At 57.2% G+C, this 20,951-nt stretch overlaps 1 protein-coding gene across 1 annotated transcript in view; it reads left to right on the forward strand.

The window, feature by feature from the left end:
- LOC119109142 (protein slit-like) overlaps positions 1-20,951 on the forward strand; it is a 65,457-nt gene that overhangs the window by 24,663 nt on the left and 19,843 nt on the right. The window contains 10 exon segments of the mRNA XM_037232711.1: positions 8,993-9,064; positions 9,415-9,486; positions 9,900-10,132; positions 11,009-11,150; positions 12,490-12,561; positions 12,945-13,016; positions 15,272-15,343; positions 16,406-16,477; positions 16,794-16,865; positions 17,712-17,875. Coding sequence (XP_037088606.1) covers positions 8,993-9,064; positions 9,415-9,486; positions 9,900-10,132; positions 11,009-11,150; positions 12,490-12,561; positions 12,945-13,016; positions 15,272-15,343; positions 16,406-16,477; positions 16,794-16,865; positions 17,712-17,875 — 1,043 coding nt within the window.

Here is a 20,951-nt window from a genome sequence, read left to right on the forward strand (position 1 = left end):
CCCACGTCCCCGCTCACCACGGTAGCTCTCCTCCCAGGCTCCACCTCGGCTCCCCTCCCGGGCCCCACCTCGGCCCTCCTCCCAGGCTCCACCTCGGCTCTCCTCCCGGGCTCCACCTCGGCTCTCATCCCCGGACACCGTGTCTCGCTGCCGCGGTCGCATCCCGGGACCTCTAATAGAGCAGTTATCCAATCGGCCTGGGGAAATCGGCTGTTTTCCCGGTTCTCGCGATAAATACAGTGCGGCACCTGCCGGCAGCGCGCCACGCGGGCTTAATCACATTAGCCGCGGCCGGGTCCGCGGGCCAGGCCCGACCCGCACGGTCCTCCGCCGGGGCGCAGTGGGTAATCGGCGCCATTAGGCCGCCGAGAACCGGGACGGAATTTGTTTGCCGCCAGCCGGTGATTTAATGCGTTGACCCTCAGGTGAAAGTCCATTATCATTATCGTTAGCCGGCGCTGACAGGCGGGCCGCTCGGCGGCAGGCGGCGGCTCCGTCTCTCGGTCAGCGGCGGAGGAGGCACGGCCGGCCGCCGGAGCAGATCACAGGGACCGGCGAACTGGCCGAGATCGGGACAGATGGGGCGCCGGCCGGGCACGAGATGTGAGCTGATCTCGGGGTCGGGTCTCGATGGACAGCCGCAGCAGCTGCCGGTGCGGCACCCCCGGCCGTCCTGCGGCCACCAAGCTCCCACCGGGCGGCCTGTCTGTCCGGCTGTTCATCCGTACAAGCTCAGGGTACGTGGGCGGCACGCGGTCGGTGCAGGCGGGACTACATCGTTGGGTAGACGCGGTGTGCTGGGCAATACGGACCCTTCATGAAAGTTAATGGCAGGGCGGCGGTGGGAAATTTAATTAAGACGAGGTGATGGCGAATATTTCATAGTGGGGTGGAGATCAGAAATGTTAGATCAGCCGCAAGTTTGGTTTTCCCACAGGGCTCATGTCAGATCCAGCACAGCATGTTTCACTGTCGTTAGGGCCAGTTAGGCCATCCCACCAGTGCAAGGTTATTGCGTTATTATGGGGCTTTGGTTAGGCCGTATCATGCATATTAGCACCAGCCTTATAATTTGTTAACTTTGTTGAATGTCGTAGTTCTTCTATAAATCGTGAGGATCCACCGAAGTACCGATGCACGACGGTTACACCAACATTAGCCTGAGTTGTGCTCTGCTGCACACCGACACCCACCTCTAGCATCGGAAGGAGTCGAGGGAATCGCGCGACACACCAGTCACGTCTATTTTCGCTGCAGACGAAAACAAGAGAACCGCTGCCAGCAGCCACGTTGCCCAACACCGTCGGAGGGAAGACGCGACCTCACCGCTCCCCCGTTAATCCTGCCGCCTCCCGCGCCCGCATCCCGACCGATAGCCTCGGCCTGCATTAGCGCGGCTTAACGCAATTTATTCGTCCATAACTCGCGCGCCCCGCCCCCCGGCGCGAGGTAACAAATCACCGGCGCGGCGTAATGACGTTGCGTTCATGCGTATAAATACCGGAACGGGCTAATCTGTCGGGCGTCGGCCGCCTCGGCGCATCCTCCGCCTCGTAAAGCGTCGTAAAGGCGCGCGCGACGCGCCCGCCGGCCGGTCCCTCTGGTGACGCGTCACCGACCCCGCCGGAGCGGAGAGGGGAGTCCGCCGCCGCCGCCCGCCCACTCCACCGACAGCCGGCCGTCGAGGCCGCTGGGCGTCTCGCCGTCCCAGCGGACCGACGTGACGACGGCGGCGGCTCGGAAGCGTCAGGCGCGACGGCAGCATTTGACTCCCCGGCGTCTCCGGAGACGCCGCCCGCGCGCCGGCGGGGGCCCGATCCGCGACGGCCGGTGGTTGTGTGCACACCGGCCGCCGCAGCCGGGCGGCGTTTGCGCGCGCACGCCCGGCGCGTCTTTTTGCGCGCGCGCGCGGCTGTGTTGGCGGCGCGCTAATCACACCTTGGCCGACAGGGCCACGGACGGCCGCCACCCCCTTGTTAGTCGCGCCGCAAAAACTCTCCGCTTGCGCCGGACCGCGGACGGGGCGGCCCGAGACGGGAGGGACGGCGGACGGATGAGAAGGCCAGTGGATGGGATCAGAGAGACGGTGGAAGGGATGAGAGGGACGTTGGACGGGATGAGAGGGACGGTGGACGAATGAGAGGGACGGCGGATGGGATGAGAGGGTCGGACGTAAGGATGGAACGACGATGGACAGGTTGAGAGGGACAATAGACAGGCTGAGAGTGACGATGGACAGGATTAGAGGAACGGTGGAGAGGATGAGAGGGACGGTGGACAGGATGAGAGGGACGGTGGACAGAATAAGAGGGATGACAGAAAGAATCAGAGGAGCGCCGAACGGACTTGGAGAGGGGTGGCGGACGGCAGTGAGGGGACCGATGAATGCTATGTGAGGGACGGCAAAGGAATACTATTGAACGCCTTCGTGTGGAAGACGACTAACGGAAAGGTTCCTGAAATAATTAATCGTCAAAGGTAGTTGTTGTTAACATAAAAACCTGCCGGAAAACTAAATTTGACCTGTCACTACAAGTAACAACAGTACAGCAATGCTGCAGTCTTTCTAGTCTATAAACTATCGATATCGCTGTGTAGCCGCTGCCGCGCGTTCTTCCCGGGCCCTGCTAACACGGTTGCCGTGTGCACCCCCCCCCCCCTTCGTCCCCAAGCGGCCGAGCGCTCGTGCACCTGGCTGCGGCGGCCGCCGGCGCCGGCCTCGGCCTTGTAATGATGCGCCGTCCAGCCACCTCCAACCGGTCGGTAATTGATTTATTCGTGGTGCCTTTCTTTACGACGACAGCCATATGCGGCCTGATGTGTGTCTGGCGCCACGAAAGAGGAGGGGGGGGGGGGGGGGGGGGGAGTGGCAGGCCGGCGGACGCTGGGCACCGTGACTGATTGGTGGTCACGGGGAGGCTGGGCGAACGCTCGAAATCTGATTGGCTGGCGGGGACGGCGGTCGTTGATGGTGATTCCGATAATGCAGGGTTGTGGGTATTGGCAGAAGGTGATTACCGACACGCAAGGGTTTGGAAGTTTAGAACGCAGCTGGGAGTCTTGCCATGGAAGGGCTGCTCATATACGTGCTAGGCGAGATCGTAGATGCACAGTTTGCTTTAGCTGATCTACTTTTCTTATTTACTTAGATCTGAATCATGCGTGGGCTCGAGCGAGGCCGTTAGTGTCATTTTACCCAAGTCACATTATGCGGGAGCTTCTGAAGTCTGTCGATGAGCTGATGCAAATGCCGGCAACTATGTTTCGCACCCAGTGTCTATGTAAGGTCGGCTCAATTAAAGCGCAGGGGACGTCGAAATGATTCTGTGTATGTTTCTGTTGAGCGGCTTGCTGGTCAGGTATGTGAGGCTTTGAATGCATGAATACACTCACCTTAGTCAGAAGCCGCAATGCCAATTAGGAGCTCGTTTGCTGAACTCCATAACCTCAAAGACTACGACGAACGTTCGGTAAGCTAATGCCAAGAGTGCCCGCCTAAGAAGCGAGTTTCACACAGAGGTGGTTTTAATTGCCGCTGACAGCAGACGCAGTAGTCGAATGTTTAGCTGCTGATAGCCGTCACGTACCATTGCGCGGTCGCCTGAAGCGGATGAACGTCCCTGGAGTAATCTTGTTATCAACGGCGTTAACATCTCGGCGTCCTTATCCAGAAAGCCATTACGCATATCAACTGGTCATTGCATATTCATGACGGCCGGCTGGTCGTGTACCTCTCCAGCCCTGTCGTCTACGGTCTGTTACAGGCGGGTCCTTCAGACGTACCTGTCAGTGCGAGGGCATGGCCTCTGTCAACAGCCATGGGAGCGTCCTCCGTATAAAACTGACACGACGCAGCTGCCGCCTCCGGAAGTGAATATCCATCGTATCTGCTCGTTGAGTGATGGCATCCAACTTTACAGCACTGGTGCAGCGTATCATGGCTTGACCCTAACAACCCATCAGTCGCTAATCAGCCGCGGTGTACTGCGGTTGAAATGGTGAACTTGACGCCAGGTTAACACAATACAAATAAGGATATGGTTTGTATCGAATACAGAGGGAAATTTGGGGGAAATTAATATCATCCTGTAGATGAGCGAGCGTACGAATACTTTTCAGTTTTTTTTATCTGACGGGTATTAAGGCGATGCCACTTGAGGAGGTGGCTAAGCGTTCCTTCATTTCCGGCTCACTAAAGATAGCTAACATCCTCAGGCTGTTGATTTCACAATGGAAGCTGTTATGGTAAGCAAAAACCGTTCCGCAAGTTTCATATGTCCAGTCTGGGGCGTAGTTTCGCAAAATAAGTTGGTGAGGGGATGGATGGGGCTTAACAAAGATAAATGACGAAACCTACCCTGAAAATGCACAAGCCAACGGGCTTCTCTACGGATTTGGAAGCACTTTCTGTCCAGAGCTAGGGAGGGAGAGGGTCAAGAGCCCATGTCGGGGGTGTGTCCCCCCCCCCCCCCACTGAACAAGAAACTTCATCCCAGCCTGCCGTCCCGCCTCCACGACACGCAGCCCCGGTTGAGCAGTGACGGCGCCCGACACGTTACAACGCAGCGCCGTCTCCCACTCGGGACGGGCAAGTCATTCAGTTCCGCACCGAAGCCGCGCTCGCGCACTGCGCCGCTGCACTTACGACACCTTTCTCGCGCGGGATCGCCGGCGCGAGCGAGCACAGGAGAGAGGACCTCATCAGAGGCAGGGAGGGCAGGACCAGCGGCCCGCCGATAGAGGGAGCCACCGGCGGCGGCGCGGCACCCGCTTGATTAATGGAGGGCACCTCCTCGACGAGCGCCGACCTATCTGATCTTCGACGGCTATCAATTCCGTCTGCAGGCCATTATGTCGCCGTAACGCCTATGACTTGGGCATTGGCCGCGCAGGCCGGCCGGCTGTGATGATAAATGAAGCAATTATTCCGCAAGTGGCAAATCTTTCGGAAATGCTATTCAGACCCTGGCAGCGACACAAAGTGATCGGGCGCCGGCGATGGTTTTCTTGACGGCGTGCGGTGATTGATACATTCTCCACGCTGGGGGTCTCTCTCCAAACATCGGCAGTCTGCTTCATTCATCCAGTTCACCGCCAGCGGAAAATTGGCCCTAATTGACAGTCGCCCGGTCTTGCGCCGGCTGCGGCAGCCAGCCGCATACAGACGTCTCCGCGTCGGAATGTTGCCCGCTGTTGCCATGGAGACCAGGTGGCGAGCGGCGCGGTCAACAGTACGGTCGCCGCCGTCTCTGTTCTCCGTCTCGGAGCCGAGCCGGCGGTAAACAGGCGCCCGCGTGGCAGCTCCCCCGCTCTGGCCTGTCCTCCCTCCCGCCCCCGTGGCTCTAGCCCCCTACCGGGAGCTGTCAGGGCCTCTAGTGAGTCCTCTGACGCCTCCCACCCACGTCCGGCCGGCTCGCAGCGGCGACCGGAGAGATGTCCTGAGTGTGGCGGCAGGCACCAGCGGTTGTTGGGGGGCTCTTAGTCTTGGGTGCGAACTGTCACGCTGCATTCTAGCTCTGGGATTTCCTAGCACATTTTTGGCTGGTTGACCTTTACTGGCGGCGAAGACACTCCTGATCGGCAGGTGCCACGCTTGGATTAGGACGAGGTCGGTACAGCATGGGCCAGAACGTGATTGGTCATGAATAAAACATCCGCGTTGGGCGTTAGTGCCAGAAAAGTTGCTCGCTCTTCGCTTGCTGTAATCCCTAATAACTGACCATATGAGAAGCATCGAATGGCGAAATGGTTCATCGTTTTCTGTCTCGCGCCGTCCGCTGGTAAAGCCGGAACCCGATCCATTTCTGAAATGTTCCACCACTGCTTTCACGTGATATCATAACCCTTCATTTTCTGTCATTATCATTACGCCATTACTTCATCTCACTAATGTTCGGGCGCTCACGTATCCCGTAACCGTCAGTTACAGTGCACCCGGCTGACGCCACCGCCATCTAACGCCTCTCCTCTTCCTCTGGTTAGTCACACCTGTTGTACGCTCGGATCCCAAAAGCTGCTCTCAGAGACCCGATTCATACAGCATCCGTAGTTGTCCTAGTATGTCGGCACGCTGGCGTCACCCAGTGTCCCGGAGGCATGCAGAGTACCCACCCAGCCAATCACCTGCCGCGCTGGTGGTGGCCCCGAACGGCTGAAACGCCCACCGGACGCCCTCCTGCAGGGCTGCAGCAACCTGCAGAACATCGGGGTCTGGGGTGGGGGGGGGGGGGGGGGGGCATAGCGCGTTTCGAATCCCTTCCCTGCCCCGGCGCAAAATTTCTTTGAAGTCGGGAGGCTACCCGCTGCCAGGTGTTTCGAAAGTCTCGGGGTGGTTGGTGCGGAGACGGCCGTGCCGTGCCCTTGCACCTTCCCGTCACGAACGTCACTCGCCGTCACCATAAAGCGCCGCTGAGACGGCCGATCGATCTGGCGGTCGTGTCCGGCTGGCGCGGCTGTCCGCGCGGACCGGACAGCGCCACCCGGCGGCGGACACGGCCGCGATCGGCGGCGGCGATAGGCCGTGTCGCCGCGTGAGCCGGCCGTGAGCCCCGTCACGCGCCGCGGCCGGCCAGCCGGAACCGCTGCACGACACACGGAGATGGCTGCGTGGCGGGGCGACCGGGGCGGCCGCACGGGACCGGCAGACGACCGGAGGAGCTGCACGGGACCGGGAGACGACCGGAGCGGCCGCACGGGACCGGGAGACGACCGGAGCGGCCGCACGAGACGGAGAGACGACAGGAGCGGCCGCACGGGACGGAGAGACGACCGGAGGAGCTGCACGGGACCGGGAGACGACCGGAGGAGCTGTACGGGACCGGGAGACGACCGGAGCGGCCGCACGGGACCGAGAGACGACCGGAGCGGCCGCACGGGACCGAGAGACGACCGGAGCGGCCGCACGGGACCAGGGAGACGACCGGAGCGGCCGCACGGGACCAAGAGACGACAGGAGCGGCCGCACGGGACCGAGAGACGACCGGAGCGGCCGCACGGGACCGGCAGACGACCGGAGCGGCTGCACGGGACCGGCAGACGACCGGAGCGGCCGCACGGGACCGAGAGACGACCAGAGCGGCTCGGGAGAGGGACGGGGAGGCGGCGTCACGGAACTGGACGTGCTACGGGAACGACATTAGCTACAGAGACGGCCTGGACGGCTGCATGTGCCACGGGGTCAACCAGAATATATTGCGGCTTGCTTGAGACGGCCAAAGTGTTTCGTGAGTGACCGAGACTATCACACTGCGTAACGGCTCACGAGGACTGTCGGACTGTGGCATGGCTCACGGACAGGGTAGACTGTGTCACGGCTCAGGAGGTGGTCAAACCCCTCAAAGGTCAAGGCCATAGTCATACGACCGCGCGGCTCACGAAGGTGAGATAGATATGAAAATAAGCCTTTTGTAGATACTTAGACCACGGACAAGACAGGCACGAAAGAAACGATCTGCCCATCGCAGATGTCCCACAGCAGTGATGCAGCTCAGCGGAGGGCCCTTACGAGGCGGACGACCTGCGCTACAAGTGTCCGATTTCATGTGACATAAACATGCCGAGAATGTGCCGATCTTACCTTACATACCAACGCAACGTACCAACGTAACGTATCGAACTTTCTGAATGTAGCATTAGTGGTTTTCGAACAGCAATATATACAAGCGGAAGCGGGAGGCCAAGCATCGAGGAGAGCTCATATACGCCGTGTCGTTTCTACGTTCAGAATGCATCCTTATAATGAGCGCGGCAGCAGACCTGATGTTTTCACACATTTTGGCCGATAACACACCCGTTGCAAAAAAAGGCATGTGGAGATCTGTGACAAGGAGATGATCTTTGTGGTGTGAAACACTGATAGAGAGACCAGGAAAACTAGTCCAAGTTTGTGCATGGCATCAGTGACAGACTACGACTATCGACCATGCCGCACATCTCGCCGATCCATCAGCACGTAGGCATCAACCATATCTCCCCTAGGCTCTCCTTTCAACGATTAATATGCCACTAACCTTGCAAGATTGAACGCCCAACGCCCAGGTTGTCCCGTTAGACCCTCTCGTTAATTCCGCGAACAGATTTGTCATCACGTTATGAATGATATATAGTCGTAAGTCCCTAGCGACAGCATCTCGCTGTCAGACACTGGCCGGATTTTGTCGGCGTCCATACCGTCACATTCTGGACACAGGGGTATGATACGCGAAAGTCAGAGTCGGGCTTCTGGCTTCATGCCTGTCGGAGACCGCTGACCACTGGGTGGTCTGCACCGGCTGCGGCTAGCAGCCAGACCCACAAGGTTTGTGGGCCTCTGCCAGTCAAGGAGACAGTTATGGGGAGCCGGCTCAGCCGGCTAAGTCTGAATAAACAGAGGCTGATGGATCACGGTGTACCGAAAAAGCGCGGCGTTGTAATAAAGAATGGTGCCAAGCCACGCGGACTCACTTCCCGTGTTCTCGCACCCTGGATCGGGTTATTCCATTTACCCATCTCGATCTGATCGAAGGGCCTGTCAGATTTTGACGTGTTTGAGGTTCTTAGAGGGTGTGGTTTGAACGTGTGGGCCGTGTAGAGGCTGCCAGTGGGAAAGCCATGCACAAACAGCGTTTCCCGGTAAGCCAGCCGCGTGATGGCTCAAATCGCGACCTGACTGATGTCAGTCTGCGGAAACGTAACTGATGTAAGCCTGACTGATGTCAGCCAGGTGTCAGCCTGCGGCTTTGCTGGCCCGTTAGATTACTCCGATGGGAGGGAGGGGGGGGGGGGGGGGGGGGGGAGGGCCGACGCTGGGAAGTATAGGACAGGAAACAGACAAAGAAACAGGAAGAGCGAGATGAATAGTTACAGGCAAACGGATCAAGCGAAAGGGAACAAGACAAAAACCGAGACAGGGAGGCCGGGAGACAGAAGCAGAGAGACAGAGAGATGGAGAGACAGAGTAAGAGAAGGGAAGAGAGCAACAGGTGAAACATTGACTGTGAATATCCCGTTTCAGAGACCTGAGCCACAACCTGATAAGGAGCATACCTTCTGGAACATTCGCAAAACTAGCGAAACTCCAAGAAATGTAAGCGATAATTTACTGCTAATGTCAACACAAACGGGTATTACGCTGAGCATGTGAGCTTTGTAAGGATATGTGAAATGCTGTAGAGTTGGTAAATTTCGAACAGGCATTTTACCAATAATTAGTCATGAAAACTACTGGCTGCAGGTTTCGTGGCCACAGCCAGTGTGGTTGATTTCCCAAGACGGAGGCGTAAAATGTAAGGTCAGGTTCGTGCTCACAAGTTATGACCACGTGTATGTAGCTCCAACTTGTCATATTAGGTCCGGCACTCCTGTCGTCAGCATTCCGACGCATCAGCCGCTTCGCGCTCCCACTGCCTGACACCAGGAATGTCTCCCTCTCCGCAGAAATCTCGAGAATAACCAGCTGCGCTGCATCAGCGCGGACGCGACCGACTCCAGCAACCAGCTGGAGATTCTGTGAGTGGGTGACACCATGACATCAGGACATCTGCGCATGCATGATGACCACGCTGCACGGGAAGCAGATGGTAAAACAGGCGTCAGCCGCGCGTCCCATTGTGCCCGCGACCGCTGTGTGATCGCGGGACGGGCCCATTCAATGCAGACCCCCTGACGAAATCAGCGGCCATCGCGGTCTCGGGACGTTGAGAAACGGCGCGGCTCCGATGAATCCTACGCCTGAGAGTTGCTGGTAATTAAAGCCCCGCGAATAACTGTCATTCCGAAGAAGAGGAACGGCCTCATTTCGAACGTCCCTCAGAACTCGCCTGGTCGTTACCAGCCGGTCTCCTCACATATCAATGCTCTGGCGCCCCATCGCCCCGCCCGACTGATCCGTGACCTGTGACCTCTGACCCCTGACCTTCCAGACGGCTGGGCGGCAACCGGCTGCAGCACCTGTCCGCTCAGCTGCTGCGGCACAGCCCCCGTCTGCGCGCTCTCACGCTCGAGGGCAACCCGCTGGTGTGCGACTGTCACCTGACGTGGCTGGCTCGGCTGGCGCGCGGCGGCCTCCTCGACCCGGGCGCCGTCTGCCACGCCCCCTACCGGCTGGTGGGCCGCGGCCTGGGCGCCCTCTCCACCGAACAGCTCAAGTGCGACGGTACGACTCTGTTGACATCACGACGCGCCGGCCGCGGCGGCGGCAAACAACGCCCGCCGACGCGGGACGGTCACTCGCGGGACGCGGGCTGGGCGCGGGCGCGGGCGTGGGCGCGGGCGCGGGCGCGGGCGAGGGCGCGGGCGCGGGCGCGGGCGGGCTGGGCGCGGGTTGGACGCGGACGGGGCGCGGGTGGGAGACGCAACGGGACCGTGCCTTTCTCGCGGGCCCGGTCTGGAGCCCGGAGACCGCGTTGGTGCAAGTGTGGGGCGGTCTAGAGCTGGTAACGGGGTGAGGTGTAAAGTTTAGGACCCTGTCAGCTCTCCCTGCCGACTCATCACGGCGTGGCCGTGATCTGGGCGGGACAGCTGTGTACAAAACGATCATCGCACCCACTCAAGTCCGTTTATCTGGTAAGGAGGGGGAGGGGGTCGATGACTATACTCATTCAGATGTACTCTGGCGCAGCGCCAAACAGAAGCGCTCTACAGTTCGCACTGCCCGATCGCGCTGCGGAAGTGGCGTCAATCTCAAACCGAGTGACTAATCAGGTTCAGGAAGTATCCACATTGACCCGTCATAAGCACAAACGGCCAAATCATGTCTATGACTCATTTGACAAACAGGCTGTCTGCTGGGTGAAGTGAAGCAAGCGCACGTCTGCTTGATCGGTCCACGTTTGAGGCCAGTTTGAACACATGGAGCCGTTTTCAAACACGGCATGCCACTTTGGCTCCACATGGCTCATTTTACACCCCGACAGGCTGATATTGCCGCCAGCGATACTCATATGCAAACCCATTCTGTAATATTCAAAGCGCCGAATCCTGGACGTCTCTGGTCTGACCTGACCTGACCTGACCTGACCTGCCGTTCTAGCTGACTCTCGGCCCCCGGACAACCAGTGCGAGCCGGAGGACCTGTGTCCGGACGTGTGCACCTGCGCGCAGGGCTCCGTTGACTGCCGGGACAAGGGTCTGGAGACCATCCCCAAACACATCCCGCTCGACACGGTGGAGCTGTGAGTACCGCCGCGCCGGCGAAACAGACGACGACCATTATCGGTCTTTTGGTGATAATGATGATGATGATGATGATTACGACAATGACGGTAATAATAATAATAATAATAATAATAATAATAATAATAATAATAATAATGATATGACGCCTCGACCATGTGGTCTGACACCGCCCGGCGAGCGGGGCGGCACAGAGGCAGACAGCGCGGTCTGACACTGCCCGGCGAGCGGGGCGGCACAGAGGCAGACAGGGCGGACTGACACCGCCCGGCGAGCGGGGCGGCACAGAGGCAGTATGGGCGGAATATGTACCCTGTACGGTGCGCCATGCAGTGTGATGCATTGGATGTTGAAGTGTCGAGCCCATGGCTGTGTAAGCTTGTTTAGGGACGACAAAAGCTGGAGGCTACGGCCGTAGGGTTTGGTGTTGCTGTGTCCCGTTCGGAACCGCGGCGCAGAGCGGCAGGATTGGACAGCCGTTATTTATTTTCCGGGTCGTGCTTCCAGCGTTGGCTTATTTTACTGTCGGGGAAAGGACGCCAGAATGAGGCCGAGCGCATCATGCCCTTTGCCTTTAACTGCACATGCTGATCATAAAATTCGGCGAATCGGGTATCAACTCGAAGCGGAAAGCCACAGCAGCCAGCATCTTCCAACCGTCTCTGCATAAAGTCGGTGTGAAAAGTTCACCAGCACAGCATGGCTGACATATTTCAATCGTTTTACACTTTGATGTGAAGACGTAAGCCGAACGTATGTGCTATGCGAGCGGGTATAAAAACGGAACGACCGTTTGCATCTCTGTCGCTAAGTTCAAACGTTCTGCAAGCTAATAAAACAAAGCTTTCGCCTAACGATTCGCATCGGTTTAGGGTGAGTGAATGATGCGCACTTCAGCAAGGCACTAGCCTACTCCCAGTTGTAAAACCTTGCGATTTACTCCTGGTGGGTAGTTTCTCTCAGCGTGCGAGCAGTTGACGATGCCCCTGCAGTCTCTCCACCACTCTTGGCTCAGCGCTGGTGATTTTCCGCCCCCACCTCTGGCCTGCCGCTTGGCTCCTCCCACCATCTCTAATCAGGGATGGTAGTTTGAATGAATCAGGCGAGGGGCTGGACCAGTCCGAGTGGCCAGCGCGGCTTCCAAGCTGAATTTATCCACCGTTTCAGGCTGCTTGACATCCAAAGTTGAGAACCTGCCTGCAAAACTGGGACAGTAGGCAAGCATAGCATTGGGAATGCCCTCAACTATACGGGCTCTACATATCCCCGCCTCTAACGCGTCTGGTCCGGCTCCAGCCAGATGATCTGGAGCTAACCTGACGACCCGCTCTGTTCCAGCCGTCTGGAGCAGAACAAGATCTCGGAGATCCCGACGCGCGCGTTCAGCGCCTACCGCCGCATCAAGCGCATGTGAGCAGCCCGCGCCGCAGTCAACGCAGCCCGCGCGCTATTTACACGACGCGATCGTATCGATGCCGTTTTGCAGACGGCCGGATTACAACACCGCAACAAGTGGTGGCCGGCTATCGGGCCATCGGCCATCGCGGTTCGGGCAGCGATCGCGGCCCGTGCGTCCACCGCCTCCCGTCGCTCAGAGGCCCTCGCGGCTGATCGGTCCTCCTGTCACGTGCCGGCCGTCTCGCGTGAGGAGTAGCGGAGCCGCGCGCCGGGCGGCCGCACTGTCAATGGCCACTCGCTGTGTCTGGCGCCGCTGTGGTGACGTTGGCGGGATGGTCGTAACCAGTTTCCATGGACTGTGGCTACCTGAGCAGCGAACTCTGTCTGCTTCGCAGAGACCTCAGCCACAATCAGATTGTGAAGATTGCGGCGGATGCGTTCCAGGACTTGACCGAGCTCAACTCACTGTAAGTTCGTGAAAATAATGTCATAACCTTAATAACGTTTTTTCTTTTTCTCTTTTTTATCTCCGTCACTCTCTCCATCTATCTCCTCTTTCCCGAGGAACCATAGTTACGCTGATAAAGCATGCCATTAAGTCATTATGTCAATGCCTTGTATGCGATCTTACCAACATATGTTTGCCAATACGGTAAGATGAGCAAAAAATGGCCTGTGATGTTCGCGTACCGGCAGTTGAGGAGCACTGCTCTAGTAAATGGCCATTGTGGAGAACTCCGAGTGAAATCACTTCCTGAATCTAATCACATTAGTTGTACTAACCGTCTGGAAACTTCCAATTCTGACGACATGGCTCTGAGCCTCGTGGGAATCCCCCATGCGCCCACTGCGCCTGTGACGGCACACAGGGGCCCATGGGACCCGTTCCCGGGCCCTGAACTTGATGTCAGCCCTGCCTCGAGCCCGTATACTGGAACTTGTCGCGATCGGCGGGCTGCAAACTCTCGCCCCGGCCGGGGTGACAAAGGCCTCGACCCGGCCGGGGGGGGGCAGAGGCCTCGACCCAGCCGGGGGGGGGGCAGAGGCCTCGACCGGCCGGGTGACAGAGGCCTCGACCCGGCCGGGGTGACAGAGGCCTCGACCCGGCCGGGGTGACAGAGGCCTCGACCCGGCCGGGGTGACAAAGGCCTCGACCCGGCCGGGGTGACAGAGGCCTCGACCCGGCCGGGGGGGCAGAGGCCTCGACCCGGCCGGGGTGACAGAGGCCTCGACCCGGCCGGGGGGGCAGAGGCCTCGACCCGGCCGGGGTGACAGAGGCCTCGACCCGGCCGGGGTGACAGAGGCCTCGTCCGCCGGGGGGTGACAAAGGCCTCGACCCGGCCGGGGGGGGGGGCAGAGACCTCGCCCCGGCCGGGGTGACAGAGGCCTCGACCTGGCCGGGGTGGCAGAGGCCTCCGCCTCCGCCTCCGCCGCCGGAGACGGGCCGCCGGGTTTGCCCGGATGACCCATTTGGCGTGAACTGGCCGAGGACAGTCCGTTCTCAGTAACGGCGGTAGTTGGCGGCGCCTCGACGCCAGGGCAAATGGGAGTATTTGTCTCCGTCGCGGGCCCGGCCTCAACCGGAGCTGTCCGGACACATTTCACGGGAAATCGCTCGACCCGTCCGAGCTAAAGCGAACCGAAAGACGACGCCGGCGAGCTGCAGACGGCCTTTAATAACGTAAAAATGGAATGTCCAAGCTCTCTGCGTGAAATTGTATTTAAATGTTATCTTTGTTGTTCAACATCTATGACTTCTCAGCGATGTAGAGCTGATTTTTAAAAACAAACCTTTGTCTTATAGGAAAAATAGAATAGAAACACTTTCTTGGTACGCCCAATCGTCTTACATCCTTTTCAGGCTACATGCCGATTAACCCTGACAGCTATCGGTCACCATTAAATGGTGCGAGCAAGCGCCTTTTAATTTTGGGTCCCTCATGACGCACTTTGCCCCACTAGTTCTGTATTTCCAAGAACAAAAAGGCAAGCATGTCATGTAAGCCTGCTTACCTTGCATGCCGTGACCTTACATGGCACACAGTCTGGACATGACGTGGATAAGCAGCTTATCAAGCGACCGCATCTGGACCGTTAACCAGCGTTCCTCTATACTTAAGCAACGGACACGGAGTTGCTGTTGCGACGAGCATGTCTAGGCTCTCCAAAAACCGCCCTTACAGCATGCTGAAAACAAAGACGGCGCTCACACCCTTTGGTGCCTATTGGCTTCTTGCGGTCAGGTAATTCATCAAGCCGCTTTGCAGGAGAAACATTTGCTGTGGCGTGGTCCAAGAGCTTCCTCACTTTTGGTAAACAATATAGATATATATAGATATATATATATATATATATATATATATACACACACACATATATATATATATATATATATATATATTATATATATATATATATATATATATATATATATATATCAAACGTTAATATGCATATATGTATCATATTCTATAATGTAGCTATTTCAGGAATTGGAACACTGAAACTGAGGCATTTATAGAAATCAAAAGCTTGGCGCCTCTCAAAACACGTAAAAGGGCAGACCAGGGAGAAACTGGCGTAGACATAGCTGCATATGCATAGCTGGCCTCCGCTGAGCATTTTCATACTTAATCAGTCGTGGCAGCCGATCTGAGCATAGCGGCGCGTCCTGTTCACATCCTTCACTCGCTCTTCACCTACACGGCCCTCCCTGTTCCAGCGTCATCTACGGCAACGGCATCACCAGCCTGCCCAACGGCATCTTCCACGGGCTCGTCTCGCTCCAGCTGCTGTAAGTGTCGCAGGCCGTCCGGTCCGACCAGCGGCGACACCCGGGCCCGTAAACGGCCCCATTTGCGTTTGCGCCGCCTTTACGACCGCGTCCGCTTCACCCGGCGTTTTATGATCTCCGCGCGGAGTAATTTAAATACCTGCTCCCGTGTAGGAGCGCCGCCGAATACTAATTAGATAATTGTCCCACCCAGTGCGCCGGTGATAGCCAATTTGACGGCAGGCGGCGGCGCAGCCGTGGCAGAGCTGACCGCAGTAGCCGTGGGCCGTCGGAACCGTGCAGGGCACTGGCGAACGCGAGGGGGCATCCCACCCGCCGTCTGGAGGGTAGGACGGCCCGCGGAGCGGACGGCCGAGCGGCGCAGTCGACCGACGGAGCGCCTGGCGGCGGCGGCGGCGCGAGCGGTCCGCCGCCGCCGCCGACCGCTGCCGCGTGTATCGACGATTTGTCGTGCCGTATCTGGCCGTGGATCAGCCCCTGACTACGCCCCGCCGCCGAATAACTCAAGATCGCAGTGGCGATACGTCCTCCGAGCCGAGAAATTAAATTAGCGTTCCGGAAAATTGTGCCGGCGGCGGGCTGCTTTTAATGGGCCGCGCTATTGTGGGCCTGGTTGTCGCTGTGTTTATCGGCCTCTGCTGATGGATGCAGCGTCCGGACCGAGTCTGGACTCCGGGCTCATTCCGGCTCATCAAGTCGGCCACCGACGCCGGGTAATTAATTGGAATCGGTCAACGTCCAGAGGAGTGCCGGCTTTTTACGTCAGTGTTCTGGCTCTGTACGGCGGGGAGCCCTAACCAGCGGAGTGCGTATCAAGTTCTTGATATGCTGTTTTGATCAGGACACAAACACGTCGTCAGCCACTTCGCAGCTTTGAGTCGGCTGGCCTGTGAAGCCCCAGATGCTGTCGCCAACGGGAGCTTAGCGTCATCCTTAATCTAATTAACTGAAGCTTGCAACCTGGTGAATTGCTGCAAGATTAGCCGCGCTGACAAGTGGAAGGTCACGCAGGCTCAGCCTGGAGCGGCAAAGCTAACCGCCGAAATAATGCAATGGTTTCAGGCTGCTGAACGCAAACAAGATATCCTGCATTCAGAAGGACGCCTTCCGTGATTTAAACAGCTTGACGTTGCTGTGAGTACTTACCTTACCTCAATATTCAACCAGAAATCACTTCTGTCGTATGTTTTACCTTTCAGTGACGCTATTTTATCGCACGTATGATCTATGGTTGAGCTAAGTAATGATTGAGCTCAATATTCAACCAGATATCACTTCTGTCGTATGTTTTACCTTCCAGTGACGCTATTTTAACGCACGTCTGGTCTATGGTCGAGATAAGTAATGATTGAGGTTTAAAATAGGTCATCTCAACGACGATTTTGCAATGTTTTCAAAGGAGTAGCGATGAAAACTTGCTGTGCTTTACAGATATATTTTAATATTTCAGGTCGCTGTTCGACAACAACATTCAGACATTAACTAACGGAACATTTGCACCACTGGGAAACGTCCAAACGCTGTAAGTCGTCCTTTTTCTTCCTAATCATGATAAAATCTCAAATGTCCGTCTGCACTCCCGCGTTATGGTCAAGTCTCATCTGACAGGGATGAAACCCGATCTTTCTTAAGGAAGAATGCCGACAAATTTTTGTCGCAGCTATCGCTAGCGTTGTTAGTCATATCGGTCTTTGTATCATATCAACCACTGAAGTTTATCGACGTTCTGCTCATTACCTCCATCGATTCATACCAATTTGCAGCAATGCAGCGCAGCGCTTCTAATGAGCCCCCCTCGAGGCCGTTCCGACTGCCGGCATTGGCTTTTTGCCGACTTCTGTGAACGACCGGCGTCCGTGGGCTGCCGCTCCGGAAGTTTGCAGACTGCGCGGCGTATTTGAGCGCTGCGCGGCGTGTTCGAATGCCGCGGGGCGTTTGAATGCCATCCAATCTGACGTGAATGGCGACCCCGCGCCAGCTTTGGGGACGACCCGGTTTAATTAGTGGTCGTGGAGACGCGACGAGTGGTCAGATTTAGCCCGGAAAGCCCAACCGTCCGCAGCTGAGCCAGCTCGTACGTGAGTCAGAAGCCAGGCGAGCTGGCGCAGCGTTTTCGGACACACGGCTTCGCGGCGAGTTCAATGGGCAGCGAGCATATTATCAGCTGCTCTTGCAGGGCTTCCCTTCCCACGCATGGAAATGAATTACATTTAGCTGCTGGCTCAGTGTTACGAAACGCCGCGTAGCCCGTGCGCTCTGCTACGAGAGTTCAAACAACTCCGACACGGGCCAGGTAGGCTTCGACCCACGCCGCCGTGTCGGCCGCCGTCCGCAGCCAGCTCACGCTGCTCACGCTCGTCGCCGGCAGCCACCTGGGGCGAAACCCGTTTATATGCGACTGCGAGCTGCAGTGGCTGTCGCAGTACCTGGACGTGCGACCGATCGAGACGAGCGGCGCCCGCTGCGAGGAGCCGCCCGCTCTGCAGAGGCGTAAGCTGAGCGCCCTGCTGCAGCACCAGCGCCAGCTCCAGTGTGAGTACCGCAGCCGGCGGCCCGCGCGGACAGTTTGAGAGCCGCTGTCGGCGGACGCGCGGCAGCTTGAGGGCCCCTGCCGACGGAGCCGGACGGGCTAGGGCGATGTGTGTTGGGTGCCGAATGTGGCGGAGTTGGGCCATCGTGGGCATCCACCACCCAGAGTCGGTGTCTTTCGGATGTACGCTGCTGTTGGAAGTTTGGCACCACCGTAATGGGTCGACTGGATTAGGGACTTTCCATACGAGATGGCCTCGCCCGCACTATTCTTAGCGTATGGGCGTTTATGGAATGCTTGACACGTTACAGGGATTTCGTCAGCTTCGATTTCATTTATGCAGCGTCATTTATGTCACTTTTGACTGCATGTATGGGATCGTTTAAATTTCAGAGCAAATCCCTATTTATCGACTGCCAGAAGGGCTACCCATTTTGAGCCAGCGCTTCGGGCCGATGCTGGCAGGTGTTCATTCTACCTCGAGGCCTGCTTTAGCATTAATTCAGTGTGCTGACGTGTGTACGCAACGCCTCACAGCTGTTGCTGACATTGCACTATCTGATGACATGAATTCATCGTCACATTTGCTGCAACAGAAGTCGCTCCGTATTTGGCTGGCTCCCAAACCTTAAGCGTTCCCAACATACAAGCCCGGCCACTCGCTTTTAGATGCACCGACATCACATTCATTGCAGGCAAACGTTGCATACTCCTGACTGTGAGGCGTTGCGCTCCATAATGAAGCAATAAAATGCAGATGATATGACGTGGACATATTGATGGTTCTTTCCTGGTAATACTTAAGCATTATCACGCCCATTTGCATAGCGATGTTTATATATGGTGGTGGCTGTTGGTTTTTATGTTTGTTGACATGTCTGGATGCATCATAATTGAAGAATCATTATATAGCTGTACCATCATACCACCACTGTCAAGCAGGGACCAGTCCTCGGTCACAACCAGTCGGTCACACGGTCTTTCTAGCAGGCTGCTGTCGCCTGCTGTCCTAGCACCTAGTGTCTTTCTAGCAGCCTGCTGTCACCTGCTGTTTTAGCACCCATACGCGTCTTAGTAGCAGCCTGCTGTCACCCACTGTCTTAGCACCTATTTATACGTATTTATATACATTATATATATATATATATACATAATAATATATGCAGGATTATGTGCATAATAGTATATACATAAATATATGTGCATTTCTAGCAGCCTGCTGTGATCTGCTGTCCTAGCACCCACACGCGTCTTTCTAGCACAAACGGGCAACCGCCAGACAAGTGCTCGCCTGGTTGATTGGGACGTTTTAAACAGCCTGAGCCCAAACACATTCCAAAGTCTATTGAAAGCCAGATACTTCGACCTCTTGCTGCGCTTTTCCTGTTTCAATACCAATGGCTCATCCCTCTGCGGAGTATTGACAAATGATCGAGTTAATTTTGCCATCCTTCACCCTGTCTGGCGACCAAAAACTCTGAGTCTGATGGCTGTTTCATGTCAGACTGATAAACGCCCCGTGTTCGTGTGCCTCTTACTAACACATCTACAACATGAATTATTTCGCCACTTTAACCAAGACTTATCGACCCATTTTGATCGCTAGACTTGGGATGTCAGATGTATTTGTCGGACCATGATGAATTGGTGGCGTCTAAATGTGACGTTTCGCGATCTATATCGGCATTTCCTGCGCGGTTCAGAGTGCGACGTAAAAGACGTAATGTGACAGCCGTCATCGGGCAGTTGACGACGCGTCATAAACACCCATAAACCATTTAAAAGCCGCCGTAAAACCTGGTCCAGGAAAAGACAAGCACCCAATTGATGTCTTAGACTCGATCTGACATTTCCAGCTGACCACGTGTGATGACTGATTGATTGGGAATCGCCTTCTCTTTTTCACCCCTCGCATCACAGCGAGCTTCAACCGACAGGAACCTGCTGCCTGTGCTGCCGGACTCCGATCCCCCCCGCTCCACACACGCCCGATCCACTGACCTGGACCTTCCCTGACTTCCCAGTCAGCGCGGGCCTCGCCCTGCTCAGCAGTGTCCTGTCCTTCAGTGCCCCTCGCGGAGCCGTGTCGCCCTGCTCCGCGGTGTCCTGTCCTTCAGTGCTCCGCGCGGAGCCGCCTCGCCCTGCTCAGCAGTGTCCTGTCCTTCAGTGCTCCGCGCGGAGCCGCCTCGCCCTGCTCAGCAGTATCCTGTCCTTCAATGCTCCTCGCGGAGCCGCCTCGCCCTACCCAGCAGTGTCCTGTCCTTCAGTGCTCCGCGCGGAGCCGCCTCGCCCTGCTCAGCAGTGTCCTGTCCTTCAGTGCTCCGCGCGGAGCCGCCTCGCCCTGCTCAGCAGTGTCCTGTCCTTCAGTGCTCCTTGCGGAGCCGCCTCGCCCTGCTCAGCAGTGTCCTGTCCTTCAGTGCTCCGCGCGGAGCCGCCTCGTCCTGCCGCGCGGTGCCGCTGCTCGGTCGCCGCCGGCCTCGGCGCGGTGTACCCGCAGTCAACACCGGAGGGGCGCGCGAGCACAAAAACCGCGCGTCCTTTGTCGTCACCGCGAGGCGCCTTTCATCCGGGCACGTTTACCGAATTTTCAAATAAAGCGGCCAAGGCCCCCGGGGTGGCGCGGCCGGGCCGTAAACGGCCGCCGCCCAGCACAGAGCCGCCGATTATGACTTTGTTTGCGCGACACGCGCGGGGTTTGGGAGCCGGCCGTCAGGGAGCACAGCGGTGGCTTAGGTTGGGTCAGCAGCTGTGCGCGGCTCGCGCTGACTGATTTGCGCCGCTCGTCATGCTGCGTCGGTTCTTTTGATCGTGGGCTGTCTTCATATTGTGCTCGCTTTTCACATGGGGTCTGCTTAGATTGCCGCTGCCTACCAGAATGTGTCCGCTCCTCATATCGCGTACATTCCTCCCGCCGTTACCGTTCCCCACGAGACGAGGAACTTTACATCCCATCCGCCTTCCACTCCGTATCCACTGCCCGAAGTGCCGTCCATCACATCTTCTCCGCCCTTCACATCTCTTTCTTTTTAAAAGGGAACGTAACGTACGTCGTTACGCTACTTTTATTGAACTACAGCG

The sequence above is a fragment of the Pollicipes pollicipes genome, unplaced genomic scaffold, assembly GCF_011947565.3.
Source record: "Pollicipes pollicipes isolate AB1234 unplaced genomic scaffold, Ppol_2.1 Scaffold_7231;HRSCAF=8579_pilon_pilon_pilon, whole genome shotgun sequence".
In the NCBI taxonomy this organism is placed as follows: domain Eukaryota; kingdom Metazoa; phylum Arthropoda; class Thecostraca; order Pollicipedomorpha; family Pollicipedidae; genus Pollicipes; species Pollicipes pollicipes.